This window comes from Syngnathus scovelli, chromosome 13, assembly GCF_024217435.2.
Source record: "Syngnathus scovelli strain Florida chromosome 13, RoL_Ssco_1.2, whole genome shotgun sequence".
Taxonomy (NCBI): domain Eukaryota; kingdom Metazoa; phylum Chordata; class Actinopteri; order Syngnathiformes; family Syngnathidae; genus Syngnathus; species Syngnathus scovelli.
This window is the reverse complement of record NC_090859.1, coordinates 4,020,155-4,044,612: the sequence shown is the minus strand read 5'-3', so window position 1 is coordinate 4,044,612 and position 24,458 is coordinate 4,020,155. Positions and strand designations below refer to the sequence as shown.

At 42.0% G+C, this 24,458-nt stretch overlaps 2 protein-coding genes across 4 annotated transcripts in view; both read left to right on the top strand.

Annotated features, from left to right (window-relative positions):
• The window catches only part of dpm2 (dolichyl-phosphate mannosyltransferase subunit 2, regulatory), a 258,461-nt gene extending 247,499 nt beyond the window's left edge, over window positions 1–10,962 (top strand). For both annotated transcript variants that reach the window (XM_068652832.1, XM_049738601.2), the window contains 3 exons: window positions 47–136; window positions 577–679; window positions 821–10,962. In XM_068652832.1, coding sequence (XP_068508933.1) covers window positions 47–136; window positions 577–679; window positions 821–876 — 249 coding nt within the window. In that variant the 3' untranslated portion in view covers window positions 877–10,962. The remainder of the gene's footprint in view (window positions 1–46; window positions 137–576; window positions 680–820) is intronic.
• Window positions 1,167–24,458, top strand: part of pip5kl1 (phosphatidylinositol-4-phosphate 5-kinase-like 1) — a 55,767-nt gene continuing 32,475 nt past the window's right edge. The window contains exon 1 of one of the 2 annotated variants that reach the window (XM_068652830.1): window positions 1,167–1,310. In XM_068652830.1, the coding sequence (XP_068508931.1) occupies window positions 1,167–1,310 (144 nt within the window). Of the gene's footprint in view, window positions 1,311–9,752; window positions 9,892–24,458 lie in introns of those variants that run through there. The other variant, XM_068652831.1, reaches the window with a different exon arrangement.

The window sequence follows — 24,458 nt, the reverse complement described above, 5'->3', positions numbered from 1 at the left end:
AAACCATTAATGAGTCAGTTTTTTTTCTTTTTTACTTTGTTCCCAGGCTACTGGAGTGGATCAAGCAGCAGGCATGAGTCTTATCGTCTTCAGCCTCATGCTATTTACTTACTATTCTATCTGGGTCATTGTTCTGGTACGTTGGGATGCTTAAATTCTACTTCAACGAAAGCTGTGTATGTCCTAAAACAACTCTCAGAATGTGTGATTAACGATTTGTATCTGTAATAGTTTAGTGTTCCATTTCCCTCGTGACAACGGATCTAAATTGTGAGTTTCAATGGACGCAATGGGATAAATAACGCAATGTATAAATAGTTTCATTTTGAGCAACTTTATCTCAAAATATTTTAATCCCGTCTAGCATGACGCTAGCAAAACAAGCTCTAAAACAGATTATTAGCTTCCAAGCTAAAGAAGCTCCCTCCATAGATAAATTGGTGGCATAATCGTGGTCTGACTAGTTCTCCTTGTTACCTGCCTGCTAGCTCTAATTTGTTGTCTCAACTCAAATGTGTTGTCTGTGATTCGTCTCAGGTTTTCAAATTAAATGTTTTGTATCTTGCCACTTCCCAGCCTTTCATGGACACTGATCATGTGCTACACAAGTACTTTCTACCACGGGAATACTCAGTCATTCTGCCTGGTATCGCAGCTGTACTACTGCTCCTTTGTATTGGTAAGCCTGGTGCTAAATCTCCCCACTGCATATTGCCACACGCCTCATTCACTTTCTCATATGATAAAATAATTTCAGTGTCATTTTTTTATTTAAAAACTTAGAATAAATTAATGAATGCCGTATCTTTCTCCTCCACAGGGGCCTTCACTGCTATAGTCCTTTGGAAGAATCAAAAACCCAAAAAAATTAATTAACTCCAAAATGGGATTGCTCTTGATTTTATATATAGTGTGGAGCTGTAAATAAATATAGAATCATTCCCTCCAATTACCTGTCAATGGTCCTCAATAGTTACCTACCAATAGGTATTTTTGTAAATAAATAAAAACTAATCATCAAAAAGGGTGGCAAGGTGATGGACTAAATAGCACATGTCTGAGAATATTTGTCATTTTTCACACGTCCTGAGTGTTGTTAGTCACCTAAATGTTGAACAGAGGCTGTGATGTACTGAAGTCAAATTCCTTGTTTGGCACGCCCAAACATGGCGAATAAAAATTCTTCAATCTTGAATCTGCCTCATAGAGCGGAGGTTGTGGATTTGAATCCGGCTCTGGCCTTCCTGTGTGGTTTGCAGGTTTTCCCCGTGTCTACGTGGGTTTCCTCCGGCAATCCCAAGACATTCATGGTACGCCAATTGACCACTCCAAATTGCACATAGGTGTGATTGAAGTGTGTATGGTTATTTGTTTATGTGTGCCTGCGATTGGTTGAGGGTGTCCCCCGCCGTAGTCATCTGGCATAGGTTCCAGCTAGTGTTGTCACAAGAAATGTTGGGGAGCCTGAGGACTGTATAGGGGGTTGGCTCCGGTCCAACACTATGGGGTGTACCGCTGTTTGGTTAAGATCTTCAGCATGGCGGAGCCGACCTCCGACGCAAATGAGCTCCTCTTGGTCCATCTCGGGGGACAAGGTGAGCAATCTAGTGTTCAACGGGACAGGGCTACCAGCTGTCAAGTGTCTCAGCTCGTCGGGGAAGCTCTCACGCTGGGATCACTTGAAGATAAGGATCTCTGCTTTACGGTAATCTTCAGCGGTGGGTTTTCTGCTCTGATCTGCCGCCCCGTGCAGCTCCTGGATTGTAGCATGCAGCAGGTCTTGCCAAGTGTCATGCTGCTGGGTATCTGCTGCATTGGCCGTGACTTTGGTAACACCACAAAAGACGGACTTTCTCAGTTCAGAGGCGTCATCTGCGGGGTCAGTGCTGGGTCTGACTGGCCATTCTTCAGGAGGTTGGAGAAGGAATGCGGCCTCTTGGCTCCACCTGTTGGGCTTCACAAGGTCATACAGTTGCTTACCTCTTGTGATGTCATCTGCGGGATTTCTCTCTGAATTTACGTAGCGCCAGGAGTCAGGGCTGGTGAGTTCTTGTATCTCCGCCACTCTCATGCCAACGAAGATCTTGAAGCGTCAGGATTCGGACTACAGCCACGTCAGAACTGTTGAGGAGTCAGTCCACAGGACAGTCTGGGCAATCTTCAGTGTGAGCTCCTTCTCGACGAGCTTAGCTAGTTGGGCTCCTGTGACGGCTCCGCACAGTTCCAGTCTGGGAATGGAGAGGCAACGTATATGGGCAACTCTTGAGCGGGCAAGGATGAAGGACAGATGGACTTGGCCTTGACGATCGCTGGTTCTCAAGTATGTCACTGAGCCGTAGGCTTGGTCTGAAGCATCCGAGAACACGTGCAGTTCATGTATGACGCTCGCCTCGTCTGCAGCAGGATGGTATGCTCTAGGTAGGTTGACTTGGGCAAGAACGTTAGCTCATCCTCCCAGCTGTTCCATGCATGAAGGAGGTCCTCGGAGAGGAGCGGATCGTCCCATTCGCTGTGTTTCTCCCAAAGGCGTTGAACGAGGATCTTGGCTCATGTGATGTAGGGAATAAGGAATCCTAAGGGGTCGTACTGGCTGGCTAGGACCCGGTAGATATTCCCAATAGTTGGCGTACCGTACTCAATGGGTCGGTGCTTGTAGCTGATGGTGTCTGTTTGACAGTGCCAGCTGAGTCCTAGGGTGGATTCGGTGGAGTCTGCTCCGCTGTGGGTGAGCCAGAGCTCAAGGCTGTCAGATCTGGCCTCCTTGGGTAGGTGTTCGACGACGCTGGGCACGTTACTTGCCCACTGGCGTGGGTCGAATCCTCCAGCAGATAGGACCTCCCTTAGCCCGTCTACCAGACAGCTCGCTTCTTCGGTGGTAGAGACGCTCTGTAGCAGGTTATCTACGTCGAAACATCTCTTGATGGAGGATCTCACATCGTCTTCTGGCTGGCTATGTCCGACTACATGCAGCTGTAGAGCGAATGTAGCGCAGCAGGGACTCCAGGTGGTCCCGAATAGGAGGACCTGCCACTCGTAGAACTCTGGAGGGCCATCTTTGGTCAGGTCACGCCAGACAAACCGAAGTAGGGACCGGTCTGCTAGAAGGAGGTGAACTTGGTGGAATATCTGCGCCAAGGGCAACTGCATGTTCCCGGAAGCGCAGCAACACTCCCAAAAGTGATGCTCCAAGCGTGGGCCCCGGCAGTAATGAATCGTTTAGGCTCTGGCCTTGGTACCGATAAGAGCAATTGAAAACAATTCTGTTCTTGCCGCGATGGCTCACCATGTGGTGCGGGATGTACCACACTTCTCCTTCTTGTTCGATTTCTTGGCTTAGCTTGGAGACGGACCCTGCATCCACCAACTTCAGGATTTCGGTGCTGTAGGCCTTAGCACGCTCTAGATCTTTCGCCAGTCGCCGTTTGGTGCTTCACAGGCTCGGAATGACGGCTTCTTTCGGGGCACGGAGGATAGGCGTGTCTCCTTTACGCAGGAGAGGTGTGGCGTAGCGAAGGACCCCAGCTACATTTACGCGGGTGATCTTCTCTTCGAGGAGGGCCACGGCAGCTTGATCTTGTTTTGACCTTGTTACTATCTTCTCATTCCGGTAGGGAAGAGTGTCAGTTGCCAAAGTCGTTCCACGTGCTTGAGCAGTTCAGAATTGTTCGGGAGGACGGATGTCACCAGACACTGATGGGGACCCAAATTGTTCTGGAGGAACTTTTCTGGACCCTGCAGGGCCCAACCCAGTCGGGTACGGATAGCAGCTGGTCCGCCTGGACTGCCAAGTCTGATTGGTTCGATGGCGGTAATCAGATGTAGGTGATCGGAGCCTAATAGCACCAATGGTCTGATGTTGTAGAAAGTCCTTATTGGTGGTCCAATAAGGTGAGGGTACCTCTTCTGGAGTTGGTTTGTCGGGTAGGACTGGTCTGCCAGGCCAAGCCGTGCTGCTGTGAAGGCCTTGGAGACTTTGAAGCTGGTCTTTGGGTCAGCAGCCAGGGAGATGCGGAAGGATACAGCAGACCCACTGTCTGGACATCCTGCCGGATGGTCCGCAGTGGAAGGTTGTCCCTCACTCCTCGCATACCAAGCTCTTGGGCAGCTGCTGAGAGCAGCATTGTTCTTTCTGAGCCGTCGTCCAGGATGGCATAGGTTGTCAGGGTACAGTTGTCATGGCGAAGAATGACCTGGACGACTTTTAGCAGGACTCTGTTGCCTTCTGGTAGGCGGTCGACGTATAGTACCTCAGTTGTGGGGCTCGCCTGTTGACTGTTGTTGCGGTTTGAAGGTCTAGGCCGCCTGTCGTGAAGGACCTGTAGATGTTTACCTTAGCACAGACCGCAAAGCTTCTTCAGGTCGCACTGAGCTGCTTGGTGGGGTCCTGCACAGCACCAGCACCTTTTATTGGCCTTTATCCAGTCGACGAGTGCTTCCCTGCTCAACTTGGTGACTTCCGTACACTGACTGAGGAAGTGCTCTTCATTCTCGCAGAAAGGGCAGTAGGGTCTGGCTCTCCCCCCTTTACTCTTCAGGTCTCTCTGGGTGCTCTGTGTCCTCTAGGCTCTTGGAGCCATGGAGAACAGTGACAGTCCGCTGTCCTTGGTGGCTCTCAGACTTAGGTGCATGCCTCTCTCTCAGCCCTCTAGATGCGGTCAGCCCATTGAAGTCTTGACATCATGATTCATATTTCAGCCACTGAGCCAGGTCAAGCAGGTTAGGCGTAGTGCCTGCCTGTTGGAAGGTGCACCGACGGAAGTCTGCACGCTGCTCTGGCGGTAGTTTGCTGTGGAGTCGCACCACGTGGGACCCACAGCGAAGTTTAGCTTCACCATCAGCGCCCAGTGTCTTTAGGAGCCCAACCAACGACTGGACATAAAGGGCGAACCACTCGAAGGCTGTGGTATCACCACGGCGAACGTCAGGGGGGTCAAGGACGCTGGCGATCTTCTTGAGAGCTAGTTGGTGTGGCTGACCAAATTTCTTGTTGACAGCGAACATGGTGTTCGTGTAGGGCCTAGGTGAGTTGAGGTAGGAATCGGCGATCAACTTAGTCTCCTCGACTTTAAGGTGATCAACCAGAATCTGGTACTTGAAGAGTTCGGTGGTGTTCTGGCTACTCTTGTATTCCAAAAATTGTAGTAAAATTGAGTAGCTTGTAAGGAGGAGGTCTTAAACCCACTAAACCAAAAAGCACTCGCGGAGATAGTTCTCCAATCCAAAAAAGGTATTTATTTACATTAAACATAAATCTCTGGGTTGACTTTCATACAAGAAAAATAAAACATAATCTAGTAATGATATTAGTGATCTTAGTGGTTGAAAAAACTATCATTACTCCTCCATCAAAACCAAGAAAAGCCAAAAGGAAAACACACCTGTCCTAACTCCCTCATTATAGGTAGGAGGTGGCAGCAAAGGAGGAGGAGACCTGACTGGCACTGGCCCTATCTGGCTTCACATATAGAACAGAAATAATTCATAGGCCAGACCACAAATAATAATGATTAATACAATAAATATATGGAATTAACTAGGCTCCAACAGGTGGCTTCTTCTGGCAGAAGGTTCTCCACGGCCATCTTCAAACGTGCAAACTCACATGGATCTCGGCGGCTGAAGTGAGGTATGGTTGGGCGCGGCCCCCTGTAGCTCTGCTCGGTTGTGACGGCTGAATCACAGGGAAAGGTGGCTGGGCCCTGCCAGGCTTGTCCTGGCGTCCTTGAAGCCCGCTGTGCAACAGCTAGTGGTTGAGCGAACTACTGAGGGTTACTGGTTGCTGCATAGGAAGCAAGTCTAGGAGGTAGAGGCTGTGCATAGGCAGGCTGATGAAAGTTTGAAGGCTGCTGAACTGCGCAAGCAGCAGCGTAGGGTGTAGCCTTGCTTGGCGGGAGCTGGTACTCTGGTCTCTGAGGTAGAGTCTGCACTGGGGACTGGAAGCGCTGTAGAGGCGGAAGACAGGCTTGGTTGGAAGGGCTTCGCTGGTGACATGACGCCATTGCTGGATGCTTGACTCTTCATCCGCTGTAACTTGGAGATTAGCTCATCTATTCTGTCACTGCTGGTGCCAGAGGCAGCAGGTTGTCTTGGTCGACGGTGTCGGGCCAATCCTCTTCCTCACCCTCCTCAAGGCGGGCTGAATATGGTTCTTGTTGGCTGACGATTTGTGGCATAGCCTGTTGAAGGCTAAGTACTGTGTCGATTAGCCTTCGCATCTCGGCTTGAACGTCCCTGAATGCGGTGACATCGGCGTGGATGAAAAGTAAAGTCTGCTTTATTGTCAATTTCTTCACATGTCAAGACATATAAAGAGATCGAAATTGCGTTTCCTACTATCCCACGGTGACAAGACATATTACACATTCAAGTAAACAATACAAAATGTAAAAATAAGAAGGCACATACAATGAATAAACAAGAGCAATGAATAAATAAGAGCAACTTGGTGGAAATGGTGCAATTGTGCATACAGCAGACAGTCAGTATAATAGCGCTGCGACTGTTGTAACATGCTACTCTCCTTTCTTATATCTCATATTTCTGCTCTCAAGACGCGGGCGTGAGGTGCTAGATGAGGTGAGGGTGTTTCTCGGACTTCCTCCCTGGGCCCTCTCTCTGAATACTGCCGGTGGGCTAGGTGGGTTTCCAGACTGTAGCTCTGCCGCTCTGGGTGATACAGGTCCGCCTCCTGGAGGTCAGCATCCCACCTGTGATGGTCAGTATAGGGAGAGTGGGTGAAACGAGGGGGGTCATCTCGGCCACTGCCTCCTGGTGAGAAGGCCACTTCTCTTCGTACCCATGCCTATCTGGTTGCCTGTGCCCTACGTAGCTAACTCGGTAGTTGTCGAGATGAGCTGGGGGGGCGTGTCTGACGCCTGGGTCTCGTCACACGGTCTTCCCACTCCACATCGTCTGAGGGTAAAGAGAGCATCCGGCTTTAAGGACCACAATGTTGGAGAGCCTGAGGACTGTATAGGGGATTGGCTCGGATGTTAATGCTCTTTTCGCCCCAGGGTGTCGGTCAGAACACAGGTTTTGATTGCTTTACTGGATCATAGGGGCATACAGGCAAAGGTATACGTTTTGTCGTAAGGATGTGAGAGCAGGTGTGTGTAGGGTTCATGGGTGAGTCTTTGGGTGTGTGAATGTGATTCTTGTGTGTGTGATTATGGTATAAAGTGTGTGTGTTGTGTGTGTGTGTGTGGGGGGGGTGTTATATGTGGCAGTGTGTGTGTGGTTCTGCAACAGACAAATACAGCAAGTTAATGCTCAACTTTCGACGTCACACAATACTAATAGACGGCACACATCATATAACTAACTGCGCGTAACAGTTCCGCCATACTAAATAAACATAAATGAAATACTCTAGACAACACACCAAATCGAGACAAGAAAACACACTTGCTGGCGACCGTTAGCCGCCGTGGAGCTATGTAACGGCTACCTCGTATGATGTGAGGACAACTTAAAGGAGCGCGCCGAAGCTACCAACCAAACGGTGCACACACGAAACAATCTGCGATCAGACAAACAGCACAACAGAAAACAGGAGTAACACTTAAATGTATAAACTCACTTTTTGGCAAATACGCACACGATCACAGCAACACGCTCAGTTGATACCAGCCACTCCCGCCGTCTGTGACTTACCACTGCGCGGGGACTGCAACAATCGCGATAAGCTGATGTAACTCACGTGAACCTTAAGGCGTGGTGACGTAACTTTCTAACTCAACATCCATCCATCCATTTTCTGAACCGCTTAGTCCCCACGGGGATCGCGGGCGTGCTGGAGCCTATCCCAGCCGGCATCGGGCAGTAGGCGGGGGACACCCTGAACCGGTTGCCAGCCAATCGCAGGGCACACAGAGACAACCGCTCACACCTAGGGACAATTTGGAGTGATCAATCGGCCTACCAAGCATGTTTTGGGGATGTGGGAGGAAACCGGAGTGCCCGGAGAAAACCCACGCGGGCTCGGGGAGAACATGCAAACTCCGCACAGGGAGGGCCGGAGGTGGAATCGAACCCGCACCCTCCTAACTGTGAGGCGGACGTGCTACCCAGTGCCCCACCGAGCCGCCTCTAACTCAACATTCAACACAAAATATAAATTGATTTTCAACATCAACATAGGAACTTTTCTAACAAGAACAAATACTTTCGGTACTGTCAAACGCACCTCTTTCATTAAGGTGCCCCCGGCTTCCCGGTAACGGGTTTGTCTTAGCAGGTGTTGTGCTCGATTTGGTTCCCCCGTGAGATTTTGTTCCCCCTGCCGCGGGAGCGCGCACGCCTTGTTTGGAAAGCAAAAAACCGATGCCGTACTGCGTCGTACGGCGTCAGCACTATGTTGTTTTCAATAAAAACATGAAGAATTCACGTTTGCGTCAGTCAATTTTAATTTTTATAACGGATTATTCTCATTTGATGTCTTTAAATTCATCCGCGTTCTGCCATTGAAGCGGGGTGCATTCAAAGACCAGTCGTACAGACGGAACACTCATTTATTTCACCAAAAAGCAACGATATAATTACGTGAGCTCTTTGCATAAACTTCGATGCAAAGAAACTCCTCTTGGGTACCGTTACATGCTACAAGGTGATCATCATTCATCCATCCATTTTATTACTCAGGTATTTTCAAAGCAAATTAATATAAATTAATATCCCGCGGCAGGGGGAACAAAATCTCACGGGGGAACCAAATCGAGCACAACACCTGTTTCTGCTGTGCATCGGGAGAGGCTAGCGTGCTATCACGCTTATTGTTCATTGATGTTGACTTGTGTTATTTTTCCTGTGTTGTTTACTTGTATGTGCGTTGTGTCTTGTCACCCTGGGATAGTGAGAAACGTAATTTCGATCTCTTTGTGTGTCTTGACATGCGGAGGAATTGACAATAAAGGAGACTTTGACTTTGAAACCTGACAATGAGGCTGAGTCCAAATTCCTATAGGTTTAGGAGCTGTAATCACTTTTTTCACAGGGCCTTTTTTGTCCTCCCTGAATAATAACCTTAACTCTAAAACTTTTGTTTACTTGTCTTGGACTACTATATAAATTTGTTTTGATGATTGGAAAACATTTAGGTGTGACAAAGATGCTAAGGAATGAATTAGGAAGGGGACAAACACATGCACACTATACAAAGGACACTTTATGTTCAGATGTATTTTTATGTACACACTTACAGTAATTACAATTTAATTAATTTTTCTTTTAGTTACTTCCCTTTATATGCAAATAGTTCTAGAGATGGCAGTAAAAAAGGAGAGAATTCCAGACACTGATACACAGCATTGTTTTTCCCCCCATGCAAAATGCTTTGTGCTGGTTGGGGTGTGCTTGGCTGAAAATAACATTTCACAGGTGGTACATGACCGAACAAGAGAGAGCCACTGAGTTAGTAAATCAGTGTATGAAGTAAAATTAGATATGAGACTACACACAAGCAAAGCAAGTAAATTGGATTATCTAGTGAATTCGGCTCAGGAAAAACTTGCGTTTTACCTTGAATGGTTCGCTATGATGGCCTGGGTATTATTCTGGATATGGTAGTAGGGAGGTGGGATATGGATTCCTTTTCACCGACCACACCCAAGCTTGATTGTGTTCAGACCTGTTCAATCAATAATTTTTTTAAATTGAACTCTGACAAACTGATGTACTATATGCACATATCTTTTCCTCTCCCTACTCGCGTAAATTGCCCTACCGATATAAATTCCACCTAGAAACACACTCGCCGTACTTTTGCATAGTGTGTCGCCTGAGTCAACTCTGGAACAGGCTGCACTACGCATGATGACGCTGTGGCCTGACATGTGATAGTGAAACGTACACGCGCGGGTGCGCATGCTATTCATCGTCCACCACAGCAGCCAGGTAAGGCTTGTTCAGTCAACGATTTTAACTCAATTAAATGTGTGTAATTCACAGTGATCGTACGGACGTATTTGTCATGCTGTCAACTGTAATTTGCAAGAGTTGTAAACATATCGAGTAATAACGTAAGGGTCCAGGGATGACGAGTTCACAAAAACTAAGCACGCAGAGTTGACTTTCCTTCGGGATTATGACTAAAAACAGATTGTGTCGTATACAATTTTTGGGAGCGTGACTATCGGTCTTGTTTTTAAGAAATGTCACATGAACTCTAATTGCACTCCCGAGACCCGTGATAATGATAGCAAATTGCGACTGTCTGCTTTTCCATAGTTGTTTTGAGTTTTCGGCCATGTTTGATGTCTCTTTGCAAAACTGTGTTCATACATTAAGGCTTGCTTGTTTAATTGCCCAAAATAAATAAAATACATATCTGCCAATATGCTGTGCATGTTGGGAATCAATTGGACTATTTTCTGATTACCCAAGGTTCTGGTGGACAGAATTTATCTCTTGCATGCTCTGTTTGTGCTCATAATAAGATGCATTGTCCTCCTTCTGGTCAGCATTGTCCACTTCCCATCCCGTTCCACCCTCAGTCTCAAAATTCAATTAGTCTTAATGTGGTGGATCGTTTCACCAAGGTGACTTATTTCATCACACTGCTGTTGCTTTCCTCCTGGAGACAGCCAACCTTTTGATCAAGGACATCTTCGGAATTTGTGGCATACCCTTCGACACTGGTTGTTGATCAGGGAGGACACTGCCAGGACAATCGAGGGCACCTCCGACATCCTTTTTTTTTTTTCATTGATTTTCATATTATGTATTACTTGTGTACTCTCTGCATCCATTATAACCTGGTGATCCTGAAAGGGGGATCCTTCCATCTGTGGTCCCTTCTCAAGGTTTCTCATTTTCCCCTGGTAGGGTTTTTTTGAGTTTTTCCTTGCCCTTTTGGGAGCTTATGATCAGGGGATGCTTTGAGAATAATTGTCAATTTTGGCTATGTGAAGCCCTTTGAGACTGTTTGTGATTTAGGGCTATACAAATAAACTTGACTTGACTTGACTTAACAATTGAGCTCGACTTATACAAAGGATATATCATAAAATCGTAAATTTCCGTCGAATTTTAGGGGGTCGACTTATACACCGAGTCGACCTATACACCGGCAAATATTTAATAATTTGACAAAATAGTGTTTTTGAGGTTCTGGCGAGCGGCAAACCTGTTGACACTGTGACACAATTGAAAAAATAAAACAATGGCAGACCTCAACAGAAAAAGTATACAAAGCCAGTAAATGTGAGCAATCAATGCATTGTCATACAGTGCCGAATAATATTTGTGTGTCACATTTTGCCGAATAACGCAATAACAGTGGCAAAGAACAGTGTACAGGGACAATCAACAATACAGGACAATGGCTGACTGGAGACTCGTCTTGAAATGACGTCGTCTTCCAAGATTACCAGAACACAAGAATTTTCTGTTGTTAAACGTGTTGCTATGGTGCAAATTAAGAACCTGGGAGTGATTCGTTAAAAAATGAACTAGAGAGAGAGAGAGAGAGAGAATATCGGGGATGCAGCGCATTACTTTTCTTCTGTTGGCTGAGCAGAACTCAGTATTTTAATGAGTGTTGGTGTAGGCTACAGCGTCACATTTTGAATTACCACAATAGGTATAAAACATAAATGCAATTGTGTCAAGTGTTAATCCATGAAGTGTAAAATTAACTGAGAGGACCTTGGAAAACATTTTCTTTGGGGTTTAAATTATTTGAAGTAGCCACTGAATTAATATTTTAGTTTAAATTAATATTGACCTTGTTTAATAGCATGAGTCCATTAAATAATTAAATTAAAATCAAAGTGAGGTGCAATCACAGCCTAGCAAAACGTCCCTTACTTTTTTGACTAATGTTTTTACGTTTCATTTTAAGCTGTTTCCAAGTCCTTTCTTTCTACTGTTGGATTGCACCTAAATGAAAATCAGATTTCATTACTACTTAAATTCATAACTATAGGCTATGCTACGATCTTATGGTTAGACGTTACATCAATGAAATAGTACATTCAAACTTGCGCAATGGGCAGCAAATTCCTCCCATGACTGCTGCAGCCGTATGAGATTTGTAGCGAAAATTACGTTGGTACTCGCCGTAGACTTGCATAAGGACCTCCAACTCCATTGTGGTAAAATAAGGTGATCTGTTTTTCCTCAGTTGTCATGGTGATTCGTGGTATCGGGGCTTCATTGATGATGGCTTTTTAATACTCAGAGTCTCCCATCTCAGAGTTCAGGGATAGACTCAGAGTATGTTGAACCTGCTTTCTGGAATGCAGGAAACCTGCAAAACCATCCAGGAAACCTGCAGTTGAAGAATAGGTTTGAAGGCTATTGGTGAAAATGATGCAGAGAGTCTTTGAGCACTTTAAAGTGCAGTGGTATGGAAAAATGGTCACCAACAGTAATGAGACTACAGTCAAACCTCTACATACAAATCTAATTCGTTCCGGGATGTATATTGAAATAGGTGTATGTTGGATCAAATATTCCCATATGAACACACTGTAATTTGTTTAATTCGTTCCACAGCCAAAAAACGACAACTTCTTAATGAATACTGCAGATAATTACACATAGCAACTAGAAAATGCAATTTCTGGAGAAACTGCGTGTGAAGGCGAAGACCATGGATGGGAATTAAAAAAAAAAAAATTGCGCCAAATTTTTCTTTTAATTTGGAACAAAACGAAAACTACAGGTTCAAGAGGTTCGGTTCACTTTGGAGTTCAAAAGTTGAAACGGGTTGAATCGGACAAAAATTGTAAAAGTTAGGGCAAATGTTATATTAGGTCACTTCTGGTTTCATTTAAGGCACTTGTTGAAATAAGGTCAATTCCGGTTTATTTGGGGCACTTCCGGTTTAATTTAGTGCACTTCCGATTTAGCTGAGGTAACTTCCGGTTTATTTGGGGTCACTTCCGGTTTGATTTGGGTCACTTCCGGTTTGATTTGGGCCACTTCCCATTTGATTTGGGGCACTTCCGGTTTGATTTGGGGCACTTCCGGTTCACTTGTTAAAATTGGGTCAATTCCGGTTCACTTCCTGGTCATATTGGGTCACTTCCTGTTAATTTTGGGGCCCTTCCTGTTTGTTTTGGGGCACTTCCGGTTCACTTTGTGTTCATTTTGGGGCACTTCTGGGTCAATCCAAGATGGCCGCCACACTGGAAGTGGGGGTCAAGGGTTGAATTGTGAAAGCATAGTGGAAGTGGGGGTGAAGGGGGTGAATATGGTAAGCATAAGGTGAACAAAGTGAATAAAGTTGGAATGGGTTGAATCGGTTAAAAAATGTAGAAATTAGAAGGGAAAAACTAAATTTTTGGAAAATTTGGTGTGAATTTCAAAATTGAAAATTTGGAAATTTTGGTAAGTGGGAAGGTGTGGAATAGGTAGGCAAAAGATGAACAGTTGAAAGTTGGAACGAGTTGAATCGGTGGAAAAATGTAGAAATTAGAAGTGAAAAACTAAATTTTGCGAAATTTTGTGCAAATTTTAAAAGTGAAAACGTGAAATTTTTGAATTTGGCAAGTTTGGGAATGTCCCCAATGTGATTTGAATGTGCTGAAATAAGTGAATTTCAAACTGGAACAACAAAAATGTGAAATGTTGAATCTGCCATTAAAAATGAATGGGGAAAAATTTGCCATAAAATCGTGAATTTTGTGAAAACGGAAAATGTTTTGAACAAAAAAAATGTAAGCACCCGTGTCATGAATATTTGGAATAAGTGAAAAGTGAAACAGAGTGAATCGGTTGAAGTATGTGGAAGTAGTTAACGGACAAAAAAATGAGCGGAATAAGTAGAATAATAACTAGAATTTGCAATTCCTGAAGAAATTGCGGTTCACTTTTGGGGTTAAAATGTAGAAACGGGTTTAATCGGTCAAAATTTGCAAAAGTTAGCGCAAATGTAGGTATTTTGGGCACTTAATGTTGAAATATGGTCACTTCCGGTTTGATTTGGGTCACTTCCGGTCTATTTGAGTCACTTCCGGTTTGAATAGAGGCACTTCCGGTCTAGCTGAGGTCACTTCCGGTTTATTTGTGGTCACTTCCGGTTCAAAAAGGTCACTTCCGGTTTAAAAAGGTCACTTCCGGTTTGATTTGGGGTCACTTCCGGTTTACCTGAGGTCATTTCCGGTTCATTTGGGGTCACTTCCGGTTTGATTTGGGTCACTTCCGGTCTATTTAGGTCACTTCCGGTTTGATTAGAGGCACTTCCGGTCTATTTAGGTCACTTCCGGTTTGATTAGAGGCACTTCCGGTCTAGCTGAGGTCACTTCCGGTTTATTTGGGGTCACTTCCGGTTTAAAAAGGTCACTTCCGGTTTGATTTGGGGTCACTTCCGGTTTGATTTGGGGTCACTTCCGGTTTACCTGAGGTCACTTCCGGTTCATTTGGGGTCAATTCCGGTTTGATTTGGGGCACTTCCAGTTCATTCCGGGTTCATTGGGGCACTTCAGGGTCAATCCAAGATGGCCGCCACTCTGGAAGTGGGGGTCAAGGGTTGAATTGTGGAAGTGGGGGTGAAGGGGGTGAATATGGTAAGCATAAGGTGAACAAAGTGAATAAAGTTGGAATGGGTTGAATCGGTTGAAAAATGTAGAAATTAGAAGGGAAAAACTAAATTTTGGGAAAATTTGGTGTGAATTTCAAAATTGAAAATTTGGAAATTTTGCTAAGTGGGAAGGTGTGGAATAGGTAGGCAAAAGATGAACAGTTGAAAGTTGGAACGAGTTGAATCGGTGGAAAAATGTAGAAACTAGAAGTGAAAAACTAAATTTTGTGAAATTTTGCAAAATTTTGTGCAAATTTTAAAAGTGAAAACGTGAAATTTTTGAATTTGGCAAGTTTGGGAATGTCCCCAATGTGATTTGAATGTGTGGAAATAAGTGAATTTCAAACTGGAACAACAAAAATGTGAAATGTTGAATCTGCCATTAAGAATGAATGGGGAAAAAAATGCCACAAAATCATGAATTTTGTGAAAACGGAAAATTTTTCGAACAAAAAAAATGTAAGCAGCCGTGTCATGAATATTTGGAATAAGTGAAAAGTGGAACGGAGTGAATCGGTTGAAGTATGTGGAAGGAGTTAAGCGTCAAAAAAGTGAGCGGAATAAGTAGAATAATAATAATAACTAGAATTTGCAATTCCTGAAGAAATTGCGTGTGAAGGTGAAGAGGTTGAATAAATACTTGGGGAATGTTGCAGAATGATGTTGAAAAGAGTTGAATCGGTTGAAAAATGTAGAAATTACAAGGGAAAAAGGAAATTTGGGAAAATTGGGTGTGAATTTCAAAATTGAAAATTTGGAATTTTGGGTAAGTGGGAAGTTGTGGAATAGGTAGGAAAATGATGAACAGTTGAAAGGTGGAATGGGTTGAATAAGTTGAAAATGTAGAAATTAGAGTAGAAAAACAAAATAGTAGAGAATTTTTGGTAAGTGGGAAGTTGTGGAATAGGAAGACAAAAGAGGAACAGTTGAAAGTTGGAACGAGTTGAATCGGTTAAAAAATGTAGAAGTTAGAGCAAATCTTGAATCCTAATAGAGAATGAATGGGAATTAAAAGAAAAAAAAATTGCACCAAAAGTTTCTGAAATTTGGAACAAAAGGAAAAAAACGGCTTCAGGAGGTTCACTTTTGGGGTTAAAATGTTGAAATGGGTTTAATCAGGCAAAATTTGCAAAAGTTAGCGCAAATGTAGGTATTTAGGGCACTTAATGTTGAAATATGGTCATTTCCGGTTTGATTTGGGTCACTTCCGGTTTGATTAGAGGCACTTCCGGTCCAGCTGAGGTCACTTCCGGTTTATTTGGGGTCACTTCCGGTTTAAAAAGGTCACTTCCGGTTTAAAAAGGTCACTTCCGGTTTGATTTGGGGTCACTTCCGGTTTGATTTGGGGTCACTTCCGGTTTACCTGAGGTCACTTCCGGTTCATTTGGGGTCACTTCCGGTTTGATTTGGGTCACTTCCGGTCTATTTAGGTCACTTCCGGTTTGATTAGAGGCACTTCCGGTCTATTTAGGTCACTTCCGGTTTGATTAGAGGCACTTCCGGTCTAGCTGAGGTCACTTCCGGTTTATTTGGGGTCACTTCCGGTTCAAAAAGGTCACTTCCGGTTTGATTTGGGGTCACTTCCGGTTTGATTTGGGGTCACTTCCGGTTTACCTGAGGTCACTTCCGGTTCATTTGGGGTCAATTCCGGTTTGATTTGGGGCACTTCCAGTTCATTCCGGGTTCATTGGGGCACTTCAGGGTCAATCCAAGATGGCCGCCACTCTGGAAGTGGGGGTCAAGGGTTGAATTGTGGAAGTGGGGGTGAAGGGGGTGAATATGGTAAGCATAAGGTGAACAAAGTGAATAAAGTTGGAATGGGTTGAATCGGTTGAAAAATGTAGAAATTAGAAGGGAAAAACTAAATTTTGGGAAAATTTGGTGTGAATTTCAAAATTGAAAATTTGGAAATTTTGCTAAGTGGGAAGGTGTGGAATAGGTAGGCAAAAGATGAACAGTTGAAAGTTGGAACGAGTTGAATCGGTGGAAAAATGTAGAAACTAGAAGTGAAAAACAAAATTTTGTGAAATTTTGCGAAATTTTGTGCAAATTTTAAAAGTGAAAACGTGAAATTTTTGAATTTGGCAAGTTTGGGAATGTCCCCAATGTGATTTGAATGTGTTGAAATAAGTGAATTTCAAACTGGAACAACAAAAATGTGAAATGTTGAATCTGCCATTAAGAATGAATGGGGAAAAAAATGCCACAAAATCGTGAATTTTGTGAAAACGGAAAATTTTTCGAACAAAAAAAATGTAAGCAGCCGTGTCATGAATATTTGGAATAAGTGAAAAGTGGAACGGAGTGAATCGGTTGAAGTATGTGGAAGGAGTTAAGCGTCAAAAAAGTGAGCGGAATAAGTAGAATAATAATAATAATAATAATAATAATAAAGGACAGCAATAACAATAGTGTGAAGGTCTTCACCTTCACACTAACTAGAATTTGCAATTCCTGAAGAAATTGCGTGTGAAGGTGAAGAGGTTGAATAAATACTTGGGGAATGCTGCAGAATGATGTTGAAAAAAGTTGAATCGGTTGAAAAATGTAGAAATTACAAGGGAAAAAGGAAATTTGGGAAAATTGGGTGTGAATTTCAAAATTGAAAATTTGGAATTTTGGGTAAGTGGGAAGTTGTGGAATAGGTAGGAAAATGATGAACAGTTGAAAGGTGGAATGGGTTGAATAAGTTGAAAATGTAGAAATTAGAGTAGAAAAACAAAATTGTAGAGAATTTTTGGTAAGTGTGAAGTTGTGGAATAGGAAGGCAAAAGAGGAACAGTTGAAAGTTGGAACGAGTTGAATCGGTTAAAAAATGTAGAAGTTAGAGCAAATCTTGAATCCTAATAGAGAATGAATGGGAATTAAAAGAAAAAAAATTGCGCCAAAATTTTTTGAAATTTGGAACAAAAGGAAAAAAAACGGCTTCAGGAAGTTCACTTTTGGGGTTAAAATGTTGAAATGGGTTTAATCGGGCAAAATTTGCAAAAGTTAGCGCAAATGTAGGTATTTAGGGCACTTAATGTTGAAATATGGTCACTTCCGGTTTGATTTGGTCACTTCCGGTCTATTTGGGTCACTTCCGGTTTGATTAGAGGCACTTCCGGTCTAGCTGAGGTCACTTCCGGTTTATTTGGGGTCACTTCCGGTTGAAAAAGGTAACTTCCGGTTTGATTTGGGGTCACTTCCGGTTTGATTTGGGGTCACTTCCGGTTTACCTGAGGTCACTTCCGGTTCATTTGGGGTCAATTCCGGTTTGATTTGGGGCACTTCCAGTTCATTCCGGGTTCATTGGGGCACTTCAGGGTCAATCCAAGATGGCCGCCACTCTGGAAGTGGGGGTCAAGGGTTGAATTGTGGAAGTGGGGGTGAAGGGGGTGAATATGGTAAGCATAAGGTGAACAAAGTGAATAAAGTTGGAATGGGTTGAATCGGTTGAAAAATGTAGAAATTAGAAGGGAAAAACTAAATTTTGGGAAAATTTGGTGTGAATTTCAAAATTGAAAATTTGGAAATTTTGCTAAGTGGGAAGGTGTGGAATAGGTAGGCAAAAGATGAACAGTTGAAAGTTGGAACGAGTTGAATCGGTGGAAAAATGTAGAAACTAGAAGTGAAAAACTAAATTTTGTGAAATTTTGTGCAAATTTTAAAAGTGAAAACGTGAAATTTTTGAATTTGGCAAGTTTGGGAATGTCCCCAATGTGATTTGAATGTGTTGAAATAAGTGAATTTCAAACTGGAACAACAAAAATGTGAAATGTTGAATCTGCCATTAAGAATGAATGGGGAAAAAAATGCCACAAAATCGTGAATTTTGTGAAAACGGAAAATTTTTCGAACAAAAAAAATGTAAGCAGCCGTGTCATGAATATTTGGAATAAGTGAAAAGTGGAACGGAGTGAATCGGTTGAAGTATGTGGAAGGAGTTAAGCGTCAAAAAAGTGAGCGGAATAAGTAGAATAATAATAATAAAGGACAGCAATAACAATAGTGTGAAGGTCTTCACCTTCACACTAACTAGAATTTGCAATTCCTGAAGAAATTGCGTGTGAAGGTGAAGAGGTTGAATAAATACTTGGGGAATGTTGCAGAATGATGTTGAAAAGAGTTGAATCGGTTGAAAAATGTAGAAATTACAAGGGAAAAAGGAAATTTGGGAAAATTGGGTCTGAGTAACAAAATTGAAAATTTGGAATTTTGGGTAAGTGGGAAGTTGTGGAATAGGTAGGAAAATGATGAACAGTTGAAAGGTCGAATGGGTTGAATAAGTTGAAAAATGTAGAAATTAGATTAGAAAAACAAAATTGTAGAGAATTTTTGGTAAGTGGGTAGTTGTGGAATAGGAAGGCAAAAGAAGAACAGTTCAAAGTTGGAACAAGTTGAATCGGTTAAAAAATGTAGAAGTTAGAGCAAATCTTGAATCCTAATAGAGAATGAATGGGAATTAAAAGAAAAAAAATTGCACCAAAATTTTTTGAAATTTGGAACAAAAGGAAAAAAACAGCTTTAGGAGGTTCACTTTTGGGGTTAAAATGTTAAAATGGGTTTAATCGGGCAAAATTTGCAAAAGTTAGCGCAAATGTAGGTATTTAGGGCACTTAATGTTGAAATATGGTCACTTCCGGTTTGATTTGGGTCACTTCCGGTTTATTTGGGGTCACTTCCGGTTGAAAAAGGTCACTTCCGGTTTGATTTGGGGTCACTTCCGGTTTGATTTGGGGTCACTTCCGGTTTACCTGAGGTCACTTCCGGTTCATTTGGGGTCAATTCCGGTTTGATTTGGGGCACTTCCAGTTCATTCCGGGTTCATTGGGGCACTTCAGGGTCAATCCAAGATGGCCGCCACTCTGGAAGTGGGGGTCAAGGGTTGAATTGTGGAAGTGGGGGTGAAGGGGGTGAATATGGTAAGCATAAGGTGAACAAAGTGAATAAAGTTGGAATGGGTTGAATCGGTTGAAAAATGTAGAAATTAGAAGGGAAAAACTAAATTTTGGGAAAATTTGGTGTGAATTTCAAAATTGAAAATTTGGAAATTTTGCTAAGTGGGAAGGTGTGGAATAGGTAGGCAAAAGATGAACAGTTGAAAGTTGGAACGAGTTGAATCGGTGGAAAAATGTAGAAACTAGAAGTGAAAAACTAAATTTTGTGAAATTTTGCAAAATTTTGTGCAAATTTTAAAAGTGAAAACGTGAAATTTTTGAATTTGTCAAGTTTGGGAATGTCCCCAATGTGATTTGAATGTGTTGAAATAAGTGAATTTCAAACTGGAACAACAAAAATGTGAAATGTTGAATCTGCCATTAAGAATGAATGGGGAAAAAAATGCCACAAAATCGTGAATTTTGTGAAAACGGAAAATTTTTCGAACAAAAAAAATGTAAGCAGCCGTGTCATGAATATTTGGAATAAGTGAAAAGTGGAACGGAGTGAATCGGTTGAAGTATGTGGAAGGAGTTAAGCGTCAAAAAAGTGAGCGGAATAAGTAGAATAATAATAATAACTAGAATTTGCAATTCCTGAAGAAATTGCGTGTGAAGGTGAAGAGGTTGAATAAAGACTTGGGGAATGCTGCAGAATGATGTTGAAAAGACTTGAATCGGTTGAAAAATGTAGAAATTACAAGGGAAAAAGGAAATTTGGGAAAATTGTGTGTGAATTTCAAAATTGAAAATTTGGAATTTTGGGTAAGTGTGAAGTTGTGGAATAGGTAGGAAAATTATGAACAGTTGAAAGGTGGAATGGCTTGAATAAGTTGAAAAATGTAGAAATTAGAGTAGAAAAACAAAATTGCAGAGAATTTTTGGTAAGTGGGAAGTTGTGGAATAGGAAGGCAAAAGATGAACAGTTGAAAGTTGGAACAAATTGAATCGGTTAAAAATTGTAGAAGTTAGAGCAAATCTTGAATCCTAATAGAGAATGAATGGGAATTAAAAGAAAAAAAAATTGCAACAAAATTTTTTGAAATTTGGGACAAAAGGAAAAAAAAGGCTTCAGGAGGTTCACTTTTGGGGTTAAAATGTTGAAACGGGTTTAATCGGCCAAACTTTGTAAAAGTTAGCCCAAATGTAGGTATTTAAGGCACCCAATGTTGAAATATGGTCACTTCCGGTTTGATTTGGGTCACTTCCGGTCTATTTGGGTCACTTCCGGTTTGATTAGAGGCACTTCCGGTCTAGCTGAGGTCACTTCCGGTTTATTTTGGGTCACTTCCGGTTTAAAAAGGTCACTTCCGGTTTGATTTGGGGTCACTTCCGGTTTGATTTGGGGTCACTTCCGGTTTACCTGAGGTCACTTCCGGTTCATTTGGGGTCAATTCCGGTTTGATTTGGGGCACTTCCAGTTCATTCCGGGTTCATTGGGGCACTTCAGGGTCAATCCAAGATGGCCGCCACTCTGGAAGTGGGGGTCAAGGGTTGAATTGTGGAAGTGGGGGTGAAGGGGGTGAATATGGTAAGCATAAGGTGAACAAAGTGAATAAAGTTGGAATGGGTTGAATCAGTTGAAAAATGTAGAAATTAGAAGGGAAAAACTAAATTTTGGGAAAATTTGGTGTGAATTTCAAAATTGAAAATTTAAAAATTTTGCTAAGTGGGAAGGTGTGGAATAGGTAGGCAAAAGATGAACAGTTGAAAGTTGGAACGAGTTGAATCGGTGGAAAAATGTAGAAACTAGAAGTGAAAAACTAAATTTTGTGAAATTTTGCAAAATTTTGTGCAAATTTTAAAAGTGAAAACGTGAAATTTTTGAATTTGGCAAGTTTGGGAATGTCCCCAATGTGATTTGAATGTGTTGAAATAAGTGAATTTCAAACTGGAACAACAAAAATGTGAAATGTTGAATCTGCCATTAAGAATGAATGGGGAAAAAAATGCCACAAAATCGTGAATTTTGTGAAAACGGAAAATTTTTCGAACAAAAAAAATGTAAGCAGCCGTGTCATGAATATTTGGAATAAGTGAAAAGTGGAACGGAGTGAATCGGTTGAAGTATGTGGAAGGAGTTAAGCGTCAAAAAAGTGAGCGGAATAAGTAGAATAATAATAATAAAGGACAGCAATAACAATAGTGTGAAGGTCTTCACCTTCACACTAACTAGAATTTGCAATTCCTGAAGAAATTGCGTGTGAAGGTGAAGAGGTTGAATAACTACTTGGGGAATGTTGCAGAATGATGTTGAAAAGAGTTGAATCGGTTGAAAAATGTAGAAATTACAAGGGAAAAAGGAAATTTGGGAAAATTGGGTGTGAATTTCAAAATTGAAAATTTGGAATTTTGGGTAAGTGGGAAGTTGTGGAATAGGTAGGAAAATGATGAACAGTTGAAAGGTAGAATGGGTTGAATAAGTTGAAAATGTAGAAATTAGAGTAGAAAAACAAAATTGTAGAGAATTTTTGGTAAGTGGGAAGTTGTGGAATAGGAAGGCAAAAGAGGAACAGTTGAAAGTTGGAACGAGTTGAATCGGTTAAAAAATGTAGAAGTTAGAGCAAATCTTGAATCCTAATAGAGAATGAATGGGAATTAAAAGAAAAAAAATTGCACCAAAAGTTTCAGAAATTTGGAACAAAAGGAAAAAAACGGCTTCAGGAGGTTCACTTTTGGGGTTAAAATTTTGAAATGGGTTTAATCGGGCAAAATTTCCAAAAGTTAGCGCAAATGTAGGTATTTAGGGCACTTAATGTTGAAATATGGTCATTTCCGGTTTGATTTGGGTCACTTCCGGTTTGATTAGAGGCACTTCCGGTCTAGCTGAGGTCACTTCCGGTTTATTTGGGGTCACTTCCGGTTTAAAAAGGTCACTTCCGGTTGAAAAGGGTCACTTCCGTTTTGATTTGGGGTCACTTCCGGTTTGATTTGGGGTCACTTCCGGTTTACCTGAGGTCACTTCCGGTTCATTTGGGGTCAATTCCGGTTTGATTTGGGGCACTTCCAGTTCATTCCGGGTTCATTGGGGCACTTCAGGGTCAATCCAAGATGGCCGCCACTCTGGCAGTGGGGGTCAAGGGTTGAATTGTGGAAGCGGGGGTGAAGGGGGTGAATATGGTAAGCATAAGGTGAACAAAGTGAATAAAGTTGGAATGGGTTGAATCGGTTGAAAAATGTAGAAATTAGAAGGGAAAAACTAAATTTTGGGAAAATTTGGTGTGAATTTCAAAATTGAAAATTTGGAAATTTTGCTAAGTGGGAAGGTGTGGAATAGGTAGGCAAAAGATGAACAGTTGAAAGTTGGAACGAGTTGAATCGGTGGAAAAATGTAGAAACTAGAAGTGAAAAACTAAATTTTGTGAAATTTTGCAAAATTTTGTGCAAATTTTAAAAGTGAAAACGTGAAATTTTTGAATTTGGCAAGTTTGGGAATGTCCCCAATGTGATTTGAATGTGTTGAAATAAGTGAATTTCAAACTGGAACAACAAAAATGTGAAATGTTGAATCTGCCATTAAGAATGAATGGGGAAAAAAATGCCACAAAATCGTGAATTTTGTGAAAACGGAAAATTTTTCGAACAAAAAAAATGTAAGCAGCCGTGTCATGAATATTTGGAATAAGAGAAAAGTGGAACGGAGTGAATCGGTTGAAGTATGTGGAAGGAGTTAAGCGTCAAAAAAGTGAGCGGAATAAGTAGAATAATAATAACTAGAATTTGCAATTCCTGAAGAAATTGCGTGTGAAGGTGAAGACGTTGAATAAATACTTGGGGAATGTTGCAGAATGATGTTGAAAAGAGTTTAATCGGTTGAAAAATGTAGAAATTACAAGGGAAAAAGGAAATTTGGGAAAATTGGGTGTGAGTAACAAAATTGAAAATTTGGAATTTTGGGTAAGTGGGAAGTTGTGGAATAGGTAGGAAAATGATGAACAGTTGAAAGGTCGAATGGGTTGAATAAGTTGAAAAATGTAGAAATTAGATTAGAAAAACAAAATTGTAGAGAATTTTTGGTAAGTGGGTAGTTGTGGAATAGGAAGGCAAAAGAAGAACAGTTCAAAGTTGGAAACAGTTGAATCGGTTAAAAAATGTAGAAGTTAGAGCAAATCTTGAATCCTAATAGAGAATGAATGGGAATTAAAAGAAAAAAAATTGCACCAAAATTTTTTGAAATTTGGAACAAAAGGAAAAAAACAGCTTTAGGAGGTTCACTTTTGGGGTTAAAATGTTGAAATGGGTTTAATCGGGCAAAATTTGCAAAAGTTAGCGCAAATGTAGGTATTTAGGGCACTTAATGTTGAAATATGGTCACTTCCGGTTTGATTTGGGTCACTTCCGGTCTATTTGGGTCACTTCCGGTTTGATTAGAGGCACTTCCGGTCTATTTAGGTCACTTCCGGTTTGATTAGAGGCACTTCCGGTCTAGCTGAGGTCACTTCCGGTTTATTTGGGGTCACTTCCGGTTGAAAAATGTCACTTCCGGTTTGATTTGGGGTCACTTCCGGTTTGATTTGGGGTCACTTCCGGTTTACCTGAGGTCACTTCCGGTTCATTTGGGGTCAATTCCGGTTTGATTTGGGGCACTTCCAGTTCATTCCGGGTTCATTGGGGCACTTCAGGGTCAATCCAAGATGGCCGCCACTCTGGAAGTGGGGGTCAAGGGTTGAATTGTGGAAGTGGGGGTGAAGGGGGTGAATATGGTAAGCATAAGGTGAACAAAGTGAATAAAGTTGGAATGGGTTGAATCGGTTGAAAAATGTAGAAATTAGAAGGGAAAAACTAAATTTTGGGAAAATTTGGTGTGAATTTCAAAATTGAAAATTTGGAAATTTTGCTAAGTGGGAAGGTGTGGAATAGGTAGGCAAAAGATGAACAGTTGAAAGTTGGAACGAGTTGAATCGGTGGAAAAATGTAGAAACTAGAAGTGAAAAACTAAATTTTGTGAAATTTTGCAAAATTTTGTGCAAATTTTAAAAGTGAAAACGTGAAATTTTTGAATTTGGCAAGTTTGG